Here is a 20,290-nt window from a genome sequence, read left to right on the forward strand (position 1 = left end):
TCATGGGCCATGAGTGATGCAGCATGGGGTCCACGACATTCAGCCTTCAGGCCACTAGGGTTTTCTCAGGCTGCCAACCTACTCCCCACCAGGGAAGAATGGTTTCTCCAGGAAGGCTGCCTCCTTTGGAATCTGACCTATGCCTTTCCTGAAGCCCTGCAAGGGTGACAGTGGTCCAGGCAGGAAGGGGGTCCTTCAGCTCATTGTAGGGCAGCTCCCAGTTGAAACTTGGTGGCCAGGTCAGGCCTGGAGTACTGCCCAGGGCACATGGGGAGGTGGGGCACAGGGGATGCAGTGCACCCTGGAGGTCACATTGGAGTTCTTTCTCCCTGGAGAGGGGTGAGTGACTGGGCCCACACAGTCAGGCTGCAGAGATTCAAGGAATGCTCCACACCCATGGCCTTGAATGGGACCAACCCTGTTGAGCAATGAGCCATCTTAGTGGCACCTCCTTGAGCCTGGTAGGGGACGGCACTCTTTCAGTGAGGTTGGGTCAAGTCTGAGCTCTAGCTGGCACCCAGTGGTGCTACAGGCTGGCCCTGGGACTTGTGGGCTTTGGGCCAAGGGAGAAGCTTCCGTCCTGCTGGGGACAACCCTTCCTTGAGGTCCAGTGGCAGGAAGGGGGGCCTCCTGAGGTGGAAAGGCCTGCTGTCAAGAGACCTGTCCTGGGAATTTGCCGCCCAGTCTGCTTCTCAACCATGGGGTCACCTCTAGGGTGGTGGGGTCTTGAGCACACGGAAAGGAGAGGACACTGTGTGGTTCCTGATTGGCTGAGTGTGGCCCAGCTCTGTGTGTTGGAGTTGTGCAGGGCATGGATTGGGACCCATCAGTGAAAGCACATGACCCTGGAGGTCCCCAGGCTTGGAGAGGGCACCAGGTCTGGCACCCACCATGCCCAGGTACAGGCTCTGGGACTGCCAGGTTGCAGCAGCTTTTGGCATCTGGACCACCCTCCTTGGTTGGCCAGGAGCTGGTTGGTGGCCCTGTTCCATGCCCCATGTCCCTGGTATGGCCATGGGGTTGAGCAGGACAACCGGTGCTGGCATGGAGGTGCTCTTGCAGCATGCAGTAGGGTGCATCCCAGGCATCTTGCCTGAGTCGGGTGACCCACTTGCCCTGTCTTTCCAGGGTTTGGTGACAGGGAGGGCCAAGGGTGCCCCATATCCATGTTGGGTCAGTGTTCAGCATGGATCCCATCACATGAGTATCACTTAGCTCCTTCCCTGCACTGATAAGTGAGGCCCTGATTTGACACATGTCCTCCTGTCCCTCTAGATGGTGAGCCTGGAGGAAGACTTGTGTTGGGCCCACAGGCCCCGGGCCAGGGTACATCAGCCAGGTGCTCAGCCCACGATGCGCTGAAGCTCCGACCCTTCCTGGTACCCTGGTCTCCTGCACTGAGCTGTGGTGACCATATCCAGGTCCCGCTAGATGCATGTGTGGGGAGGCAGAGTGCCCTGGGTTGGGTCAATGATGAGAACCTTGTATTATCTTGAAGAGAGGTGATGACTTAAAAATCATGCTCAATAGGATTATGCAGAGGCCCAGCCTAGGTGAGAATTTTGAAAGAGGACACTGAGATCCTGAGGTCCCCAACAGGGCCACTGTATTTTGGGCTGGAGACCTGGAGATCCTGAAGGGCATCTGTGCTCCTCCCTGAGGCAGCCCATGCTCCATATTTGGAATTGGTGTTGGTGCTCCACTTCCCTGGGGGCAGGAAACGTGGGTGGCTATTCCCTGAGCCCCCTTTCTCCCCTTGTGTCTTTCAGTGAGCTCTTCCGAACAGGTGGGCTCCCTGGCATTGACTGACATAGGTGAGTGGATCCTTCTGGGATTATGGGCCATGAGCCAGGCCGTGTGGGGTCCCCAAGGTTCAGCCTTTGAGTCACAAGGGTTGTCTCAGGCAGCCAACCTGATTTGCCACCTGGGAGAGATGGCTTCTCCAGGAGGGTGGCTTTTGTGGGAATCGGACCCAAGGAGGATACCTTCCCTCCTTGGGTCCTACTTGGGGGTGACAGTGTTCCAGGCAGGAAAGGGTTCCTTCTGCCCAGAATGTGATTTCTGGTGCAGCTTGGAGAGGGCACCTGTACTTGCCCCCACCACGCCCGGGGGCAGGCTTTGCCACTGCAGGTCTGCAGTGCCATGTGGCATCAGGGCCAGCCACCTTGGTTGGCTGTGACTTGACTGGTGGCCCATGCCTATGCCCAGTGTTCTCAGGACTGCTCTGGGGTCATGCAGGAGAGCTGTTTTGGGCAGTGAAAGTGCTCTTGGGGCCTGCAGTATGGCACAGCCTGGGCATTTTGCCTGAGCCCAGTGAACTGCCTGACTTATCCTTCCTGGGTTTGGTGGCAGGGAGGGCCAAGGGTGCCCTACATTGGTGACAAGTCAGTATTTCACATGGATCTCATCACATGTGTCCATGGAGGGGGGGCAAGCGTGAGCTGGCACTCACCCCATTCTCCCAATGGAGGGTGGTCACATGTCCTCCACCTGTGCCCCTAGATGGTAAGACTGGAGGAAGACTTCCATTGGGCCCGCTTTTCATGGGCCAGTGTCCATCAGCCAGGTGCTCAGCCCCCAGTGCACTGAAGATCCAGCCTATCCTGGCACCCTAGTCTCCTGCACTCAGCAGGAGTGCTGAGCACATCTGGGTTCCACTGGATGTTTTTTTGCAAGGAGGGGGTTCCCTGGGTTGGGTCAATGATGAGAACTTTATATTGTCCTGAAGAGGTGATGACTTAAAAATCATGCTCAATGGGATTACGCTGAGGCCCAACCTAGGTGAGAATTTTGAAAGAGGATTATGGGATCCTGAGATCCCCAACAAGGCCACTGTATTTTGGGCAGGAGACCTGGAGGCTCTGAAGGGCATCTGGAGGTGGCCCAACCTGTCTCTGCACTCCTTCGTGACGCAGCGCAGGCTCCCTGTGTGGGATTGGTGTTGGTGCTCCAGTTCCCTGGCGTGAGGAACGTTGGTGGCTCCTTCCTAAGCTCCTGTTCTCACCTTGTGTCTTTCAGTGAGCTCTGCCACCCAGGAGGTACCCCTGGTATTGACTGGCATAGGTGAGTGGATCCTGCTGGGGATATTGGTCATGAGCCAGACCCTGTAGGGTCCCCAAGGTTTAACCTTTGAACCACAAGGGTTTTCTCAGGGAGCAGACCTGAATTTCCACCTGGGAGGGAAGGGTTCTCCTGGAGGGCAACTTTTTCTGGAATCAGACCCAAGGAGGACCCCTTCCCTGAAGCCCTGCAGGGATGATGACGGTCCAGGCAGGAAAGGGTTCCTTCTGTCCAATGCAGGGCAGCACCCAGCTGAGATGCAGTGATCCAGTAAGGCCTCCAGAACTGCCCAGGCCATATGAGGGGGGCCAGAGGGGGTACGGGGTGCCCCAGGGGTAGCAGGAGAGTTCTTGGTCCTTGGAGTGTGGTGCCTGAATGGGCCCATGGGATTGGGTTGTGTAGATTCAAGGATTGCGCGCCACCCATGGCCCTGAATGCGACCTTTCCTGTTGAGCAATGGGCATCTCAGTGGGTGGGGGGGTGGCATTGTTTCCCTGGGGTTGGGTCTAGGTAGAACTCTGGCTGGTACCTGGTGGTGCTGCAGATCAGCCCTGGGACATGTGGGCTTTGGGCCAAGGGACAGCCCGCATCCCGCTGGAGATCACCCTATCTCCGAGGTCAAGTGTCGTGAAGGGTGGCCCCCGAGGTGAGAAGGCCTACTGTCGGGACATCTGTCCCAGGATTGTGTTGCTCAGGCTGCTTCTGAGCCATGGCATCACATCCACAGTGGCAGGGTCTTGGGCCCGAGCATGGCAGAGGGCACCATGTCGTTCTGGATTGGCCACGTATGGCCTAACTCTGTGTGCCGGAGGTGTGCAGAGCATGGACGGTGACCCACCGGAGGAAGCACGTGGCCCTGCGTCCCAGGCTGTGATTTCTGGTGAGGCTTAGAGAGGGTGTCTTGATTTGTGCTCACCATGCCCAGGGGCCAGGTCTGCAGCCTGAGCCCCATGTGGCATCTGGGTCAGCCGGGGGCAGACTGTGATAGCCAGGTCTGCAGCCTGAGCCCCACGTGGCATCTGGGTCAGCCAGGGGCAGACTATGCGATAGCCAGGTCTGCAGCCTAAGCCATGTGTGGCATCTGGGCCAGCCACCTTGGTTGGCTGTGAGCTGGCTGGTGGCCTTGGCCTGTGGCCAGTGGTGCCAGGGCGGCCCTGGGGTCATGTGGGGGAGCTATCTTGGGCAGTGGAGGTGCTGTTGGGGCCTGCAGTAGAGCACAGCCTGTGGGCATTTTGCCTGAGCCCAGTCACCTGCTTGCCCTGTTTCTCCAGGGTTTGGTGGCAGGGAGGGCCAAGGTTACCCTGCATCCGTGACGACTAAGTAATTCACATGGATCTCATCATGTTTGTCCTTGGAGGGCAAGCAAATGTGGACCCCCACCCCCCACGGCCTTCCCCACATGGAGATCATTTTGGACACATATCCTCCTCCTGTCCCCGTAGGTGGTGAGACCGGAAGAAGACTTGCATTGGGCCCACTGTTCCTGCGCCAGAGTCAGTCAGCCTGGTTCCCAGCTCCAAGTGTGGTGAAGCTCAGGCTCTTCCTGGCACCCTTGGCTCCTGCACTGAGCTGGGGTGAGCATATCTGGGTTCCGCTGTTTGCATGTGAAGGGAGGGGGATGCCCTGGGTTGGGCCGATGATGAGAACCTTATATTGTCCTGAAGAAAGGTGATGACTTAAAAATCATGCTCCATAGTATTATGCTGAAGCTCAACCTAGGTGAGAATTTTGGAAGATGAGGCTGGAATCCTGAGATCCCTGGCAGGGCTACACTTATTTTGGGTTGGAGAACTTGAAGACCTGAAGGGCATCTTGGGGGCGCCGATCCTGTCTCTGTGCTCTTCCGTGAGGCAGCCCATACTCCCCTTACGGGCTTGGTAACTGTGCTCTGCTTCCCCAGGGGCGGGACAATTTGACAGCCCCTTCCTGAGCCCTCCTTCTTCCCTGTGTCTTTCAGTGAGCTCTTCCGTCCAGGTGGGGCCCCTGGCTTTGAGCGGCATAGGTCGTGCATCCTGTTGGGATCATGGGCCATGAATAAGGCAGCATGGGGTCATCTAGAGTCAGCGTTCGGACCACTAGGGTTTTCTCAGGGAGCCAACCGATTACCCACCGGGAGGGATAGTTCCTCCAGGAGAATCGCTTCCTTGGGAGTCTGACCCTAGGAGCACGCATTTCCTGAAGCCCTGCAGAGGTGACGGTGGTCCAGACAGGAAAGGGTTCCTTTAGCCCAATGCAGGGCAGTTCCCAGCTGAAACTCGGTGGGCAGGTCAGGCTCAAGGACTGCCCAGGCCACATGATGGGGGCCACTGGGGCTTTGGGGTGCCCTGGAGGTCACACTGGAGTTCTTCCTCCAAGAGGGGTGGCTGATAGGGCTCACGCAGTTAGGCTGCGGAGATTCAAGGAATGCGCCCCACCCTCGGCCCTGAATGGGACCAACCCTGTTGAACAATGGACCATTTTAGTGGCGCTTCCTTGAGCCTTTCGCGGGGGGCGCTGTTTCAATGCAGTTGGGTCAAAGCTGAACTCTGGCTGGTGCCTGGTGGTGCTGCAGGCCAACCCTGGTACCCACATGGACTTTGGGCCAAGGGGGCAGTCATATCCCGCTGGGGTCATCCCTTCCTTGAGATTCAGTGGCGGGAAGGGTGTTCTCCTGTGGTGGAAGACCTGCTGTCCAGGGACCTGTCCTGGGAATTTGCCACCCAGGCTGCTTCTGAGCCATGGAGTCACCTCCAGGGTGGCAGGATCTTGAGTCCAAGGAAAGGAGAGGACACCATGTGGTTTCCGATTGGCCGAGTGTCGCCCGGCTGTGTGTGTGGGAGGTGGGCAAGGCACGGATGGGGACCCATCAGAGAAAGCATGTGGCCCTGGAGGCCCCCAGGCTTTGATTTCCTGTGCGTGCTTGCAGTGGGCACCAGGGCAGCCCTACCACGCCCGGGGCAGGCTTGGTGACTGCCCGGTCTGGAGTGAGTCCTGGCATGAAGACCACCCTCCTTGGCTGGCCATGAGCAGGTTGGTTGTCCTAGCCCATGCCCTGTGGTCCTGGTGCGGCCCTGGGGTTGTTCGGGGGAGCCAGCGTGGGCAGTGGAGGTGCTCTCAAGGCCTGCAGTAGGGCGCAGCCCAGGCGTCTTTCCCAAGCCCAGAAACCCACTTGCCCTGTCTTTCCAGGGTTTGGTGACAGGGAGGGCCAAGTGTGCCCCACATCCAAAATGAATCAGTGTTCTGCATGGATCCCATCACAAGGGTATCCCCTACCCACCTTCCCTGCATTGATACGTGAGGCCCTGGTTGGACACATGTCCTCTTCCTGTCCCTACAGATGGTGACCCTGGAGAAAGACTTGTGTTGGGCCCGCGGGCCCCAGACCAATATCCGTCAGCCAGGTGCTCAGCTCCCAGTGCACTGAAGCTTGGACCCTTCTTGGCAACTTGGTGTCCAGCACTGAGCTGTGGTGAGCCCATCCAGGTCCTGCTGGATGCATGCACAGGGAGGGGGCTGCCCTGAGTTGGGTCAATGATGAGAACCTTACATTGTCCTGAAGAGAGGTGATGACTTAAAAATCATGCTCAATAGGATTACGCTGAGGCCCAGCCTAGGTGAGAATTTTGGAAGAGGATGCTGGGATCCTGAGATCCCCGGCAGGGTCACTGTTTTGGGTTGGAGACCTGGAGGCCCTGAAGGGCATCTGGAACAGGGCCCAACCCTGTCTCTGTGCTCCTCTGTGAGGCAGCCCAGGCTCTCTGTGTGGGTTTGGTGTTGGTGCTCTGGTTCCCCAGGGACACGGCAGGTTGGCAGCTCCTTCCTGAGCCCTCGTTCTCCCTTTGTGTTTTCAGTGAGCTTTTCCACCCAGGTGGTCCCCCTGGCATTGACTGACATAGGTGAGTGCATCCTGCTGGGGTCATGGGCTATTAGATAGTCGGTGTGGGTCACTGAGGTTCAGCCTTTGGGCCACAAGGGTTTTCTCAGGCAACCGACCTGAACTCCCACCTGGGAGAGATGGGTTCTCCAGGAGGGCAGCTTTTTTGGGAATCAGACCCAAGGAGGATGCCTTCCCTGAAGCCCTACAGGGGTGGTGGTAGTCCGGGCGGGAAAGGGTTCCTTCTGCCCAACTCAGGGCCCAATGCAGGGCAGTGCCCCCTTGAGAATTGGTGCTCTGGTAAGGCCTCAAGGACTGCCCAGGCCACATGAAAGAGGTCAGAGGGGCTACAGGGAACCACGGGGGTAAAAGGGGAGCTCTTGGACCCCGGAGTGTGGTATGTGAATGGGCCCCTTGGGTTGGGTTGCAGAGATTCAAGGATCGCACCTGACTCATGGCCCTGAATGATCATCCCTGTTGAGCAGTGGGTCATCCCAGTGGGTCTCCTGGAGCCTGGTGGGGGTCATCGTTGTTTTCCTGGGGTTGGGTCAAGGTGGAGCTCTGGCTGGTACCTGGTGGTGCTGCAGGTCAGCCCTGGGACTCATGGGCTTTGGGCCAAGAGGCAGCCCACATCCTGCTGGGGGTCATGAAGGGTGGCCTCCTGAGGTGGGAAGGCCCACTGTCGAGGCACCTAGACTGGGAATTGTTCCTCAGGCTGCTTAGGAGCCATGGTGTCACCTCCAGGGTGGTGGGATCTTGGGACTAAGCAAAGGAGGGGGCACCATGTGGCTCCTGATTGGCAATGTGTGGCTGGCTCTGTGTCTGGGAGGTGTGTGGAGTATGGATGGGGACCCACCAGAGAAAGCAAGTGGCCCTGAAGTCCCAGGAGGTGATTTCTGGTGTAGGCTTGGAGAGGGTGCCTATATGTGCACCCATCATGCCCAGGAGCAGGCTATGCCACTGCAGGGTCTGCAGTGACGCCTGGCATATGGGCCAGCCTCCTTGGTTGGCTGTGAGCTGGCTGGTGGCCTGTGCTTATACCCAGTGGTCAGGGCAGTTCTGAGTTAATGCAGGGGACCCGTTTTGGGCAGTGGAGGTGCCCTCGGGTCCTACAGTCCTGCAGCCCCAAGCTGTGATTTCCGGTGCATGTTGTAGAGGACATCTTGATGTGAGCCCATCACACCCAGGGGCAGACTGCATGACTGCCAGGACTGCAGTGGCACGTGGCATCTGGGCCAGCCTTCTTGGTTGGCCATGACCTGGCTAATGGCCCTGGCCCATGCCCTGGGGTCATGCAGCCCCAAGCTGTGATTTCCGGTGCATGTTGTAGAGGACATCTTGATGTGAGCCCATCACACCCAGGGGCAGACTGCATGACTGCCAGGACTGCAGTGGCACGTGGCATCTGGGCCAGCCTTCTTGGTTGGCCATGACCTGGCTAATGGCCCTGGCCCATGCCCTGGGGTCATGCAGGGGAGCCCTCTTGGAGGGTGGAGGTGCTCTCAGGGCCTGCAGTATAGCGCAGTCTGGGCATTTGGCCCGAGCCCAGTGACCTGCCTGCCTTGTCCTTCCTGGGTTTGGTGACAGGGAAGGACAAGGGTGCCCCATGTTGGTGACAAGTCCATTTCTCACATGGATCTCATCACATGTGTCCGTGGAGGATGAACAAGTGAGAACTGACCCCCGCTACCTCCTTCCCACATGGGGTCATTTTGGACTCATGTCCTCCACCTCTCTCCCAGATGGTGAGACCGGAGGAAGACTTGCATTGGACGTGCTGTTCCTGGGCCAGTGGCCATTAGCCTGGTGCCCAGTCCCTGATGCGCTGAAGCTCAGGTCCTTCCTGGCGCCCTGGTCTCCTGCACTGAGCTGTGGTGAGCACATCCGGGTCCCGATGGAATCATGTGTGAGGTGGTTGGTCCCCTGGGTTGGGTCGATGATGAGAACTTTATATTGTCCTGAAGACAGGTGATGACTTAAAAATCATGCTCAATAGGATTACGCTGAGGCCCAGCCTAGGTGAGAATTTTGGAGGAAGACACTGGAATCCCGAGATCCCTGGCAGGGCCACTATATTTTGGGCTGGAGAACTCGAGGCCCTGAAGGGCAACTCAGGGGGCCCCATTGTGTCTCTGCACCCCTCTGTAAGGCAGCCCAGTCTAGCTGTGTGAGCTTGGTGTCTGGTTCCCTGGGGATGGGGCATATTGGGGGCTAATTCTTGAGCCGCCGTTCTCCCCCATGTCTTTCAGTGAGCTTTTCTGCCCAGGTGGGGTCCATGGCCTTAAGCAGCATAGGTGAGTGTATCCTGTTGGGGTCATGGTCCCTGAATGAGGCAGCATGGGGCCATTGAGGGTCAGCCTTCGGGCCACTGGGGTTTTCTCAGGGTGCCACCGGAGAGGGAACTTTTCTCCAGTAGTGTCGCTTCCTTGCGAATCTGACCCTAGGAGCACGCATTTCCTGAAGCCCTGCAGAGGTGATGGAGGTCCAGGCAGAAAGACTTCCTTCAGCCCAACACAGAGCACCTCCCAGCTGAAACTCAAGAGGCTGGTTAGGCCTCGAGGACTGCCCAGGCCACATGAGGGGAGCAATACGGGCTCTGGGGCAGCCTGGGGTTCATGCTGGAGTTCTCCCTCCCTGGACAGTGGTGGGTGATTGGGCGCATGTAGACAGGCCCCAGAGATTCAGGACTGCACCCTATCCATGGCCCTGAGTGGGACCAACCCTGTTGAGTAATGGGCCATCTTAGTGGTACCTCCTTGAGCCTGGTAGTGGGAGGCACTGTTTCAATGCAGTTGTGTCAAGGTGGAGCTCTGGCTGGTGCCTGGTGGTGCTGCAGGCAGCCCTGGAGGTTGTGGTCTTTGGGCCAAGGGGGCAGCTCACATCCCGCTGGGGTCTCCCCTTCCTTGAGATTCAGTGGCAGGAAGGGTGTCCTCCTGAGGTGGGAAGTCCTGCTGTCCAGGGACCTGTTCTGGGAATTTGTCCCACAGGTTACTTCTGAGCCACGGGGTCACCTCCAGGGTGGTATGGTCTTGATCCCAAGGAAAGGAGAGGACACCATGTGGTTTCTAATTGGCCCAGTGTAGCCTGGCTCTGTGTGTGGGAGGTGTAGGGCAAGATGAAGACCCACCAGAGAAAGCTTGGGTCTGGAGGCCCCCAAGCTTTGACTTCTGATGTGTGCTTGGAGAGGGCACCAGGGTGGGTACCCACCATGCCCAGGGCAGGCTCTGCGACTGCCAGGTCTGCATTGGTTCCTGGTGTCAGGGTCAGACTCCTTGGTTGGCCATGAGCAGGTTGGTTGCTCTGACCCATGCCCCGTGGTCCTAGTGTGGCCCTGGGGTTGTTTGGGGGAGCTGGCCCGAGCAGTGGAGGTGCTCTTGGGGCCTGTAGTAGGGCACTGCCCAGGGGTCTTGCCCCAGCCCAGTGACCTATATTCCCTGTCTTTCCAGGGTTTGGTGGTCAGGAGGGCCAAGGGTGCTCCACATCCGTGTTGACTCAGTGTCTGCATGGATTCCATCACATGGGCATCCCCTACCCACCTTCCCCACACTGATACGTGACACCCTGGTTGGACACATGTCCTTCTGCTGTCACTCCAGATGGTGAGCCTGGAAGAAGAGTTGTGTTGGGCCCCAACAGGCCCCAGGCCAGTGTCCGTCAGCCTGGTGCTCATCCCCCCGGTGCATTAAAGCTCAGACCCTCCCTGGCACCCTGGTCTCCTGCATTGAGCTGTGGTGAGCACATCCAGGTTCCGCTGGATGCATGCATGGGGAGGGGCTTGCCCTTGGTTGGGTCAATGATGAGAACCTTATATTGTCCTGAAGAGAGGTGATGACTTAAAAATCGTGCTCAATAGGATTACGCTGAGGCCCAACCTCGGTGAAAATGTTGGAAGAGGACACTGGGATCCTGAGATCTCCCACAAGGCCACTGTATTTTGGGCTGGAGACCTGGAGGCCCTGAAGGGCATCTGGAAGGAGGCCCAACCCTGTCTCTGTGCTCTTCCTTGAGGCAACCCAGGCTACGTCTGCAGGCTTGGTGTTGGTGCTGCAGTTCCCTGGGGCAGGGAACATTGATGGCTCCTTCTGAGCCCCCATTCCTCCCTTGTGTCTTTCAGTGAGCTTGTCCTCCCAGACGGGCCCCCTGGCATTGACTGGCATAGGTGAGTGCATCCCGCTGGGGTCATGGGCCATTAGCCAGGCCATGTGGGGTCGCCGAGTTTCAGCCTTTGGGCCACAAGGGTTTTCTCAGGCAGCCGACCTGAATTCCCACCTGAGAGAGATGGGTTCTCCAGGAGTGTGGCTTTTTTGGGAATTAGACCCAAGAAGGATACCTGAAGCCCTGCAGGGGTGATGGTGGTCCAGGCAGGAAAGAGTTCTGTCAGCCCCAGGCAAGGCAGCTCCTAGCTGAAACTCAGTGCTCGGGTCAGTTCTCAAGGACTGCCTGAACACGAGGGGGTCCAGAGGGGCTCTGGGTGCCAAGGGGGTCACATGGGAGCTCTCAGTCCCTGGAGTGTGGTGTATGAATGGACCCTTATGGTTGGGTCTTGAGCATAAAAGGGTCGTGTCCCACCCATTGCCTGGAATGTGACCATCCCTATTGAGCAATATACCATCCCAGTGTGTCTCCTGGAGCCTGGTAGGAGCGGCATTGTTTTCCTGGGGTTGGGTCAAGGCGGAGCTCTGACCCATACCAGGTTGTGCTGCAGGTCCACCCTGGGACTCGTGGGCTTTGGGTCAGGGGGCAGCCCGCATCCTGCTGCGGATCACCCTATCTCTGAGATCAAGTGTCAGGAAGGGTGACCCCCTGAGATTGGAAAGCCAGCTGTCAAGGGACCTGTCCCAGGATTTTGTTACTCAGGCTGCTTGAAATCCATTGTGTCACCTCCAGGGTGGTAGAGTTTTGGGCCCAAGCAATGGAGAGGGCACCATGTGACTCCCAATTGTTCAAGTGTGGCTGGCTCTGTGTGTGGGAGATATGCGGAATACAGATGGTGACCCACCAAAGAAAGCATGTGACTCAGGCTGTGATTTCCAATGTGTCATTTGAGAGGGCGCCAGTATGCACGCCTCCCATACCCAGGGGTAGACTATGTGACTGCCAGGTCTGCAGTGGTGCATGGCATCTGGGCCAGCCTTCTTGGTTGGCCATGACCTGGCTAATGGCGCTGGCCCGTGCCCAGTGGTCCCAGGGATGCCCTGAGGTCATGCAGCAGAGCCCTCTTGGGCTATAGAGGTGCTCTCAAAGCCTGCGGTATGGCACAGCCTGGGCATTTAGCCTGAACCCAGTGAACTACCTGCCCCGTCCTTCCTGGGTTCATTGGCAAGCAGGGCCAAGGGTGCCCCGTGTCGGTGACAAGTCAGTATTTCACATGAATCTCATCACATGTATCCATGGAAGATAAGCAAGTGTGAGCTGGCATACCCTACCTCCTTCCCCATGGAGAGGTCATTTTGGACACATGTCCTCCAGCTCTCTCCCAGGCGGTGAGACCGGAGGAAGACTTGCATTGGGCCTCTTGTTCCTGGGCCAGTGGCCATCAGTCTGTTGCCCAGCCCCGCGATGTGCTGAAGCTCAGGCCCTTCCTGGTGCCCTGGTCTCCTGTACTGAGCTGTGGTGAGCACATCCAGGTTCTGCTGGAATCATGTGTGAGGTGGTTGGTCCTCTGGGTTGGGTCGATGATGAGAACCTTACATTGTCCTGAAGAGAGGTGATGACTTAAAAATCATGCTCAATAGGATTACGCTGAGGCCCAACCTAGGTGAGAATTTTGGAAGAGGACGCTGGGATCCCAAGATCCCCAGCAGGGCCACTATATTTTGGGATGTAGAACTTGAGGCCCTGAAGGTCATCTCAGCGATGCCCATCCCTGTCTCTATGCCCCTCTGGGAGGCAGCCCAGGCTCCCTGTGTGGGCTTGGTGTCTGGGCTCAGGTTGCCCGGGGATGGGGCATGTTGGCGGCTCCTTCCTGATCACGTGTTCTACCCCTTGTCTTTCAGTGAGCTCTTCTGCCCAGGTGGGGCCCATGGCCTTAAGCGACATAGGTGTGTATATCCTGTTGGGGTCATGGGCCATGAATGAGGAAGCCTGGGGGCATTGAGGGTCAGCCTTCAGGCCACTAGGGTTTTCTCAGAGTACTACCGGGGAGGGAACATTTCTCCAGTAGGGTCACTTTCTTAGAAATCTGACCATAGGAGCACACATTTCCTGAAGCCCTGCAGGGTGATGGTGGTCGAGGCAAAAAGGGTTCCTTCAGCCCAACATAGAGCAGCTCCCAGCTGAAACTCAGTGGGCTGGTCAGGGCTCCAGGACTGCCCAGGCCACATGAGGGGGGCAACAGGGGCTCTAGGGCAGCCTTGGGGTTACACTGGAGTTCTCCCTCCCTGGACAGTAGTGGGTGATTGGGCCCACACAGACAGGCCCTGGAGATTCAGGACTGCCCCCCATCCATGACCCTGAATGGAACCGACCCTGTTGAGTAATGGGCCATCTTAGTGGTACCTCCTTGAGCCTGGTAGGGAGAGGCACTGTTTCAATGCAGTTGGATCAAGGCTGAGCTCTGGCTGGTGCCTGGTGGTGCTGCAGGCAGCCCTGGAGGTTGTCTTTGGGCCAAGGGGGCAACTCACATCCCTCTGGGGTCACCCCTTCCTTGAGATTCAGTGGCAGGAAGGGTGTCCTCCTGAGGTGGGAAGTCCTGCTGTCCAGGGACCTGTTCTGGGAATTTGCCCCACAGGCTACTTCTGAGCCACGGGGTCACCTCCAGGGTGGAAGGGTCTTGATCCCAAGGAAAGGAGAGGACACCACGTGGTTTCTGATTGGCCCAGTGTGGTCTGGCTCTGTGTGTGGGAGGTGTAGGGCAAGATGAAGACCCACCAGAGAAAGCACGTGGGCCTGGAGGCCCCCAAGCTTTGATTTCTGGTGTGTGCTTGGAGAAGGCACCAAGGTGGGCACCCACCATGCCCAAGGCAGGCTCTGCGACTGCCAGGTCTGCATTGGCTCCTGGTGTCACTGCCAGACTCCTTGGTTGGCCCTGAGCAAGTTGGTGGCCCCGACCCGTGCCCCATGGTCCCAGTGCGGCCCTAGGGTTGTTTAGGGGAGCTAGTCAGAGCAGTGGAGGTGCTCTTGGGGCCTGCAGTAAGGCACAGCCCAGGCATCTTGCCCCAGCCCAGTGACCTACATTCCCTGTCTTTCCAGGGCTTGGTGGCCGGGAGGGCCAATGTTACCCTGTGTCCGTATTGGGTCAGTATTCTGCATGGATTCCATCACATGGGCATCCCCTACCCAACTACCCACACTGATATGTGAGGCCCTGGGTGGACATGTGTCCTTCTGCTGTCACCCCAGATGGTGAGCCTGGAAGAAGACTTCTGTTGGGCCCCAACAGGCCTCAGGCCAGTGTCCGTCAGCCTGGTGTTCATCCCCTGGTGTGTTGAAGCTCAGACCCTCCCTGGCACCCTGGTCTCCTGCATTGAGCTGTGGTGAGCACATCCAGGTTCCACTGGATGCATGCGTGGGGAGGGGCTTGCCCTTGGTTGGGTCAATGATGAGAACCTTATATTGTCTTGAAGAGAGGTGATGACTTAAAAATCATGCTCAATAGGATTACGCTGAGGCCCAACCTAGGTGAGAATGTTGGAAGAGGACACTGGGATCCTGAGATCTCCAACAGGTCCACTGTATTTTGGGCTGGAAACCTGTAGGTCCTGAAGGGCATCTGGAAGGAGGCCCAACCCTGTCTCTGTGCTCTTCCTTGAGGCAACCCGGGCTACCTCTGTAGGCTTGGTGTTGGTGCTGCAGTTCCCTGGGGCAGGGAACATTGTTAGCTCCTTCCTGAGCCCCCATTCCTCCCTTGTGTCTTTCAGTGAACTTTTCCTCCCAGACGGGCCCCCTGGCATTGACTGGCATAGGTGAGTGAATCCTGTGGGGGTCATGGGCCGTTAGCCAGGCTGTGTGGGTTCGCTGAGGTTCAGCCTTTGAGCCAGAAGGGTTTTCTCAGGCAGCCATCTGAATTCCCACCTGAGAGAGATGGGTTCTCCAGGAATGTGGCTTTTTTGGGAATTAGACCCAAGGAGGATACCTGAAGCCCTGCGGGGGTGACGGTGGTCCAGGCAGGAAAGGGTTCTGTCAGCCCCAGGCAAGGCAGCTCCTAGCTGAGACTCAGTGCTTGGGTCAGTTCTCAAGGACTGCCTGAACACAAGGGGGTCCAGAGGGGCTCTGGGTGCCAAGGGGGTCACATGGAGCTCTCAGTCCCCGTAGTGTGGTGTGTGAATGGACTCTTACGGTTGGGTCTTAGAGATACAAGGATCGCGCCCCACCCATGGCCCTGAATGCGACTGTCCCTATTGAGCAGTGTACCATCTCAATGTGTCTCCTGGAGCCTGGTGGGAGCGGCAATGTTTTCCTGGGATTGGGTCAAGGCGGAGCTCTGGCCGGTATGTGGTTGTGCTGCAGGTCAGCCCTGGGACTCATGGGCTTTGGATTAAGGGGCAGCCCCATTCTGCTGTGGATCACCCTATCTCTGAGATCAAGTGTCAGGAAGGGTGGCCCCCTGAGATGGGAAGGTCAGCTGTCGAGGGACCTGTCCCTCTATTTTGTTGCTCAGGCTGCTTGGAATCCATTATGTCACCTCCAGGGTGGTGGAGTTTTGGGCCCAAGCAATGGAGAGGGCACCATGTTACTCCCGATTGTTCAAGTGTGGCTGGCTCTGTGTGTGGGAGATATGCAGAATACGGATGCTGAACCACCAAATTTGCATGTGGCTCAGGCTGTAATTTCCAGTGCGTCATTGGAAAGGGTGCCTGTACACACACCTCCCCATGCCCAAGGGTAGGCTATGTGACTGCCAGGTCTGCAGTGGTGCATGGCATCTGGGCCAGCCTTCTTGGTTGGCCATGACCTGGCTAATAGCGCTGGCCTGTGCCCAGTGGTCCCAGGGATGCCCTGGGGTCATGGAGCAGAGCCCTCTTGGGCAGTGGAGGTGCTCTCAAAGCCTGCAGTATGGCACAGCCTGGGCGTTTAGCCTGAGCCCAGTGACCTACCTGCCCTGTCCTTCCAGGGTTCGGTGGCACACAGGGCCAAGGGTGTCCATGTCAGTGACAAGTCAATATTTCATGTCGATCTCATCACATGCATCCGTGGAGGATGAGCAAGTATGAGCTGGCATGCCCTACCTCCTTCCCCATGGAGAAGTCATTTTGGACACATGTCCTCCAGCTCTCTCCCAGGTGGTGAGACCAGAGGAAGACTTGCTTTGGGTCTGCTGTTCCTGGGCCAGTGGCCATCAGCCTGTTGCCCAGCCCCTGATAAGCTGAAGCTCAGGCCCTTCCTGGTGCCCTGGTCTCCTGCACTGAGCTGTGGTGAGCACATCTGGGTCCCGCTGGATGCATGCATGAGGTGGTTGGTCCCCTGAGTTGGGTCGATGATGAGAACCTTACATTGTCCTGAAGAGAGGTGATGACTTAAAAATCATGCTCAATAGGATTACGCTGAGGCCCAGCCTAGGTGAGAATTTTGGAAGAGGGCGCTGGGATCCCGAGATCCCTAGCAGGGTCACTATATTTTGGGCTGTAGAACTTGAGGCCCTGAAGCTCATCTCAGGGGTGCCCATCCCTGTCTATGTGCCCCTCTGGGAGGCAGCCCAGGCTCCCTGTGTGGGCTTGGTGTCTGGGCTCTGGGTCCCCAGGGATGGGGCATATTGGCTACTCCTTCCTGAGCCCATGTTCTCCCCCATGTCTTTCAGTGAGCTCTTCTGCCCAGGTTGGCCCCTGGCCTGAAGCAGCATAGGTGAGTGTATCCTGTTGGGGTCATGGGTCATGAAGGAGGCAGCGTGGGGCCATTGAGGGTCAGCCTTCAGGCCACTAAGGTTTTCTCCGGGTGCCACCGGGAAGGGAACATTTCTCCAGTAGGGTCACTTCCTTTGGAATCTGACCCTAGGAGCACGCATTTCCTGAAGCCCTGCAGGGGTGATGGTGGTCGAGGCAGGAAAGGGTTCCTTCAGCCCAACATAGAGCAGCTCCCAGCTAAAACTTGGTGGGCAGATCAGGGCTCCAGGAATACCCAGGCCACATGAGGGGGGCAACAGGGGCTCTAGGGCAGCCTGGGGGTTACACTGGAGTTCTCCCTCCCTGGACAGTAGTGGGTGATTGGGCCCACACAGACAGGCCCCTCAGATTCAGGACTGCCCCCATCCATGACCCTGAATGGGACTGACCCTGTTGAGTAATGGGCCATCTTAGTGGTACCTCCTTGAGCCTGGTAGGGAGAGGCACTGTTTCAATGCAGTTGGATCAAGGCTGAGCTCTGGCTGGTGCCTGGTGGTGCTGCAGGCAGCCCTGGGGACTGTGGTCTTTGGGCCAAGGGGGCAGCTCATGTCCCGCTGGGGTCTCCTCTTTCTTGAGATTCAGTGGCGAGAAGGGTGTCCTCCTGAGGTGGGAAGTCCTGCTGTCCAGGGACCTGTTCTGGGAATTTGCCCCACAGGCTACTTCTGAGCCACGGGGTCACCTCCAGGGTGGAAGGGTCTTAATCCCAAGGAAAGGAGAGGACACCATGTGGTTTTTGATTGGCCCAGTGTGGCCTGGCTCTGTGTGTGGGAGGTGTAGGGCAAGATGAAGCACATGACCCTGGAGGCCCCCAAGCTTTGATTTCTGGTGTGTGCTTGGAGAGAGCACCAGGGTGAGCACCCACCATGCCCAGAGAAGGCTCTGTGACTGCCAGGTCTGCATTGGCTCCTGGTGTCACAGCCAGATGCGTTGCTTGGCCATGAGCAGGTTGGTTGCTCTGACCCGTGCCCCGTGGTCCCAGTGTGGCCCTGGGGTTGTTTGGGGGAGCCGGCCTGAGCAGTGGAGGTACTCTTGGGGCCTGCAGTAGGGCACGGCTCAGGCATCTTGCCCCAGCACAGTGACCCACATTGCCTGTCTTTCCAGGGTTTGGTGGCCGGGAGGGCCAAGGGTGCTCCACGTCCGTGTTGACTCAGTGTCTGTATGGATTCCATCACATGGGCATCCCCTACTCACCTTCCCCACACTGATACGTGAGGCCCTGGTTGGACACATGTCCTTCTTCTGTCCCTATGGATGGTGAGCCTGGAGGAAGACTTGTATTGGGCCCCCACAGGCCCCAGGCCAGTGTCCTTCAGCCTGGTGCTCATCCCCCAGTATGCCGAAGCTCAGATCCTCCCTGGCACCCTGGTCTCCTGCACTGAGCTATGGTGAGCACATCCAAGTTCTGCTGGATGCATGCATGGGGAGGGGCTTGCCCTTGGTTGGGTCAATGATGAGAACCTTATATTGTCCTGAAGAGAGGTGATGACTTAAAAATCATGCTCAATAGGATTACGCTGAGGCCCATCCTAGGTGAGAATGTTGGAAGAGGACATTGGGATCCCGAGATCTCCAACAGGGCCACTGTATTTTTGGCTGGAGACCTGGAGGCCCTGAAGGGCAGCTGGAAGGAGTCCCAACCGTGTGTCTGTGCTCTTCCTTGAGGCAACCCAGGCTACCTCTGCAGGCTTGGTGTTGGTGTTGCAGTTCCCTGGGGCCAGGGAACGTTGGTGGCTCCTTCCTGAGCCCCCATTCCTCCCTTGTGTCTTTCAGTGAGCTTTTCCTCCCAGGCGGGCCCCCTGGAATTGACTGGCATAGGTGAGTGAATCCTGCGGGGGTCATAGGCCATTAGCCAGGCCGTGTGGGTTTGCTGAGGTTCAGCCTTTGAGCCAGAGGGTTTTCTCAGGCAGCCAACGTGAATTCCCACCTGGGAAAGATGGGTTCTCCAGGAGGGTGGCTTTTTTGGGAATTAGACCCAAGAAGGATACCTGAAGCCCTGCGGGGGTGACGGTGGTCCAGGCAGGAAAGGGTTCTGTCAGCCCCAGGCAAGGCAGCTCCTAGCTGAGACTCAGTGCTCGGGTCAGTTCTCAAGGACTGCCTGAACACGAGGGGGTCCAGAGGGGCTCTGGGTGCCAAGGGGGTCACATGGGAGCTCTCAGTCCCCGGAGTGTGCTGTATGAATGGACGCTTAGGGTTGAGTCTTGGAGATACAAGGATCGCGCCCCACCCTTGGCCCTGAATGCGACTGTCCCTATTGAGCAATGGGCCATCCCAGTGTGTCTCCTGGAGCCTGGTGGGAGGCAGCGTTGTTTTCCTGGGGTTGGGTCAAGGCAGAGCTCTGGCCTTTATGTGGTTGTGCTGCAGGTCAGCCCTGGGACTCGTGTGCTTTGGGTCAAGGGGCAGCCCTCATGGCACTGGGGATCACCCTATCTCTGAACAGTAAGGGTGGCTTCCTGAGAAGGGACGGCCTGCTGTCGAGGGACCTGTTCCAGGATTTTGTTGCTCAGTCTGCTTGAAATCCATTGTGTCACCTCCAGGGTGGTGGAGTTTTGGTCCCAAGCAATGGAGAGGGCACCATGTGGCTCCCGATTGTTCAAGTGTGGCTGACTTTGTGTGTGGGAGACATGCGGAGTATAGGTGGTGACCCACCAAATTTGCATGTGAGTCAAGCTGTGATTTCCAGTGTGTGCTTGGAGAGGCCACCTGTACACACGCCCCCCCATTCCCAGGCTATGCGACTGCCAGGCATTGGCATCTGGGCCAGCCTTCTTGGTTGGCCACGACCTGGGGAATGGCCCTGGCCCGTGCCCAGTGGTCCCAGGGAAGCCCTGGGGTCATGCAACAGAGCCGTCTTGGGCAGTGGAGGGGCTCTCAAAGCCTGCAGTATGGCAAAGCCTGGGCGTTTTGCCTGAGCCCAGTGACCTACCTGCCCTGTCCTTCCAGGATTCATTGGCAAGCAGGCCCAAGGGTGCCCCGTGTCGGCGACAAGTCAGTATTTCACATGGATTTCATCACATGTTCCTTGGAGGATGAGCAGGTGTGAGCTGGCATGCCCTACCTACTTCCCCACGTGGAGATCATTTTGGACACATGTCCTCCAGCTCTCTCCCAGGTGGTGAGACCAGAGGAAGACTTGCATTGGGCCTCCTATTCCTGGGCCAGTGGTCATCAATCTGTTGCCCAGCCCCTGATAAGCTGAAGCTCAGGCCCTTCCTGGCACTCTGGTCTCCTGCACTGAGCTGTGGTGAGCATATCTGGGTCCCGCTGGATACATGCATGAGATGGTTGGTCCCCTGAGTTGGGTTGATGATGAGAACCTTATATTGTTCTGAAGAGAGGTGATGACTTAAAAATCATGCTCAATAGGATTACGCTGAGGCCCAGCCTAGATGAAAATTTTGGAAGAAGACGCTGGGATCGCAAGATTTCTGGCAGCACCACTGTATTTTGGGCTGGAGAACTTGAGGCCCTGAAGGGTATCAGGGTGCCCAGCCCTGTCTCTGTGCCCCCGTGTGAGGCAACCCAGGCTCCCTGTGTGGGCTTGGTGTCTGGGCTCTGGTTC

At 57.7% G+C, this 20,290-nt stretch overlaps 1 protein-coding gene, 1 long non-coding RNA gene and 11 other non-coding genes across 29 annotated transcripts in view; all 13 read left to right on the forward strand.

The window, feature by feature from the left end:
• LOC117070978 overlaps positions 1-20,290 on the forward strand; it is a 239,965-nt gene that overhangs the window by 200,130 nt on the left and 19,545 nt on the right. For 16 of the 17 annotated variants that reach the window (XM_033190771.1, XM_033190786.1, XM_033190778.1 and 13 more), the window contains 10 exons: positions 1,770-1,814; positions 3,019-3,063; positions 4,503-4,634; positions 6,377-6,508; positions 6,891-6,935; positions 8,656-8,787; positions 9,163-9,207; positions 10,510-10,644; positions 14,773-14,817; positions 19,672-19,972. In XM_033190771.1, the coding sequence (XP_033046662.1) occupies positions 1,770-1,814; positions 3,019-3,063; positions 4,503-4,634; positions 6,377-6,508; positions 6,891-6,935; positions 8,656-8,787; positions 9,163-9,207; positions 10,510-10,644; positions 14,773-14,817; positions 19,672-19,847 (932 nt within the window). In that variant the 3' untranslated portion in view covers positions 19,848-19,972. The remainder of the gene's footprint in view (positions 1-1,769; positions 1,815-3,018; positions 3,064-4,502; positions 4,635-6,376; positions 6,509-6,890; positions 6,936-8,655; positions 8,788-9,162; positions 9,208-10,509; positions 10,645-14,772; positions 14,818-19,671; positions 19,973-20,290) is intronic. The other variant, XM_033190788.1, reaches the window with a different exon arrangement.
• LOC117071782 lies at positions 1,465-1,546 on the forward strand. Its single transcript, XR_004432526.1, has one exon. It is a non-coding gene; the product is annotated as a small nucleolar RNA SNORD115 (small nucleolar RNA).
• LOC117071784 lies at positions 2,695-2,774 on the forward strand. Its single transcript, XR_004432528.1, has one exon. It is a non-coding gene; the product is annotated as a small nucleolar RNA SNORD115 (small nucleolar RNA).
• On the forward strand, positions 4,691-4,772 carry LOC117071786. The gene has a single exon (XR_004432530.1). It is a non-coding gene; the product is annotated as a small nucleolar RNA SNORD115 (small nucleolar RNA).
• Positions 6,565-6,646, forward strand: LOC117071741. The gene has a single exon (XR_004432486.1). It is a non-coding gene; the product is annotated as a small nucleolar RNA SNORD115 (small nucleolar RNA).
• On the forward strand, positions 8,844-8,925 carry LOC117071764. Its single transcript, XR_004432508.1, has one exon. It is a non-coding gene; the product is annotated as a small nucleolar RNA SNORD115 (small nucleolar RNA).
• On the forward strand, positions 10,701-10,782 carry LOC117071753. Its single transcript, XR_004432497.1, has one exon. It is a non-coding gene; the product is annotated as a small nucleolar RNA SNORD115 (small nucleolar RNA).
• On the forward strand, positions 11,027-14,305 carry LOC117070983. The gene is made up of 3 exons (XR_004432133.1): positions 11,027-11,072; positions 12,910-12,954; positions 14,255-14,305. It is a non-coding gene; the product is annotated as an uncharacterized LOC117070983 (long non-coding RNA).
• LOC117071748 lies at positions 12,583-12,664 on the forward strand. Its single transcript, XR_004432492.1, has one exon. It is a non-coding gene; the product is annotated as a small nucleolar RNA SNORD115 (small nucleolar RNA).
• Positions 14,445-14,526, forward strand: LOC117071725. The gene has a single exon (XR_004432472.1). It is a non-coding gene; the product is annotated as a small nucleolar RNA SNORD115 (small nucleolar RNA).
• LOC117071749 lies at positions 16,323-16,404 on the forward strand. The gene has a single exon (XR_004432493.1). It is a non-coding gene; the product is annotated as a small nucleolar RNA SNORD115 (small nucleolar RNA).
• On the forward strand, positions 18,173-18,254 carry LOC117071733. The gene has a single exon (XR_004432480.1). It is a non-coding gene; the product is annotated as a small nucleolar RNA SNORD115 (small nucleolar RNA).
• LOC117071767 lies at positions 20,029-20,110 on the forward strand. Its single transcript, XR_004432511.1, has one exon. It is a non-coding gene; the product is annotated as a small nucleolar RNA SNORD115 (small nucleolar RNA).

The sequence above is a fragment of the Trachypithecus francoisi genome, unplaced genomic scaffold (assembly GCF_009764315.1).
Source record: "Trachypithecus francoisi isolate TF-2019V2 unplaced genomic scaffold, Tfra_2.0 Lachesis_group3, whole genome shotgun sequence".
Taxonomy (NCBI): domain Eukaryota; kingdom Metazoa; phylum Chordata; class Mammalia; order Primates; family Cercopithecidae; genus Trachypithecus; species Trachypithecus francoisi.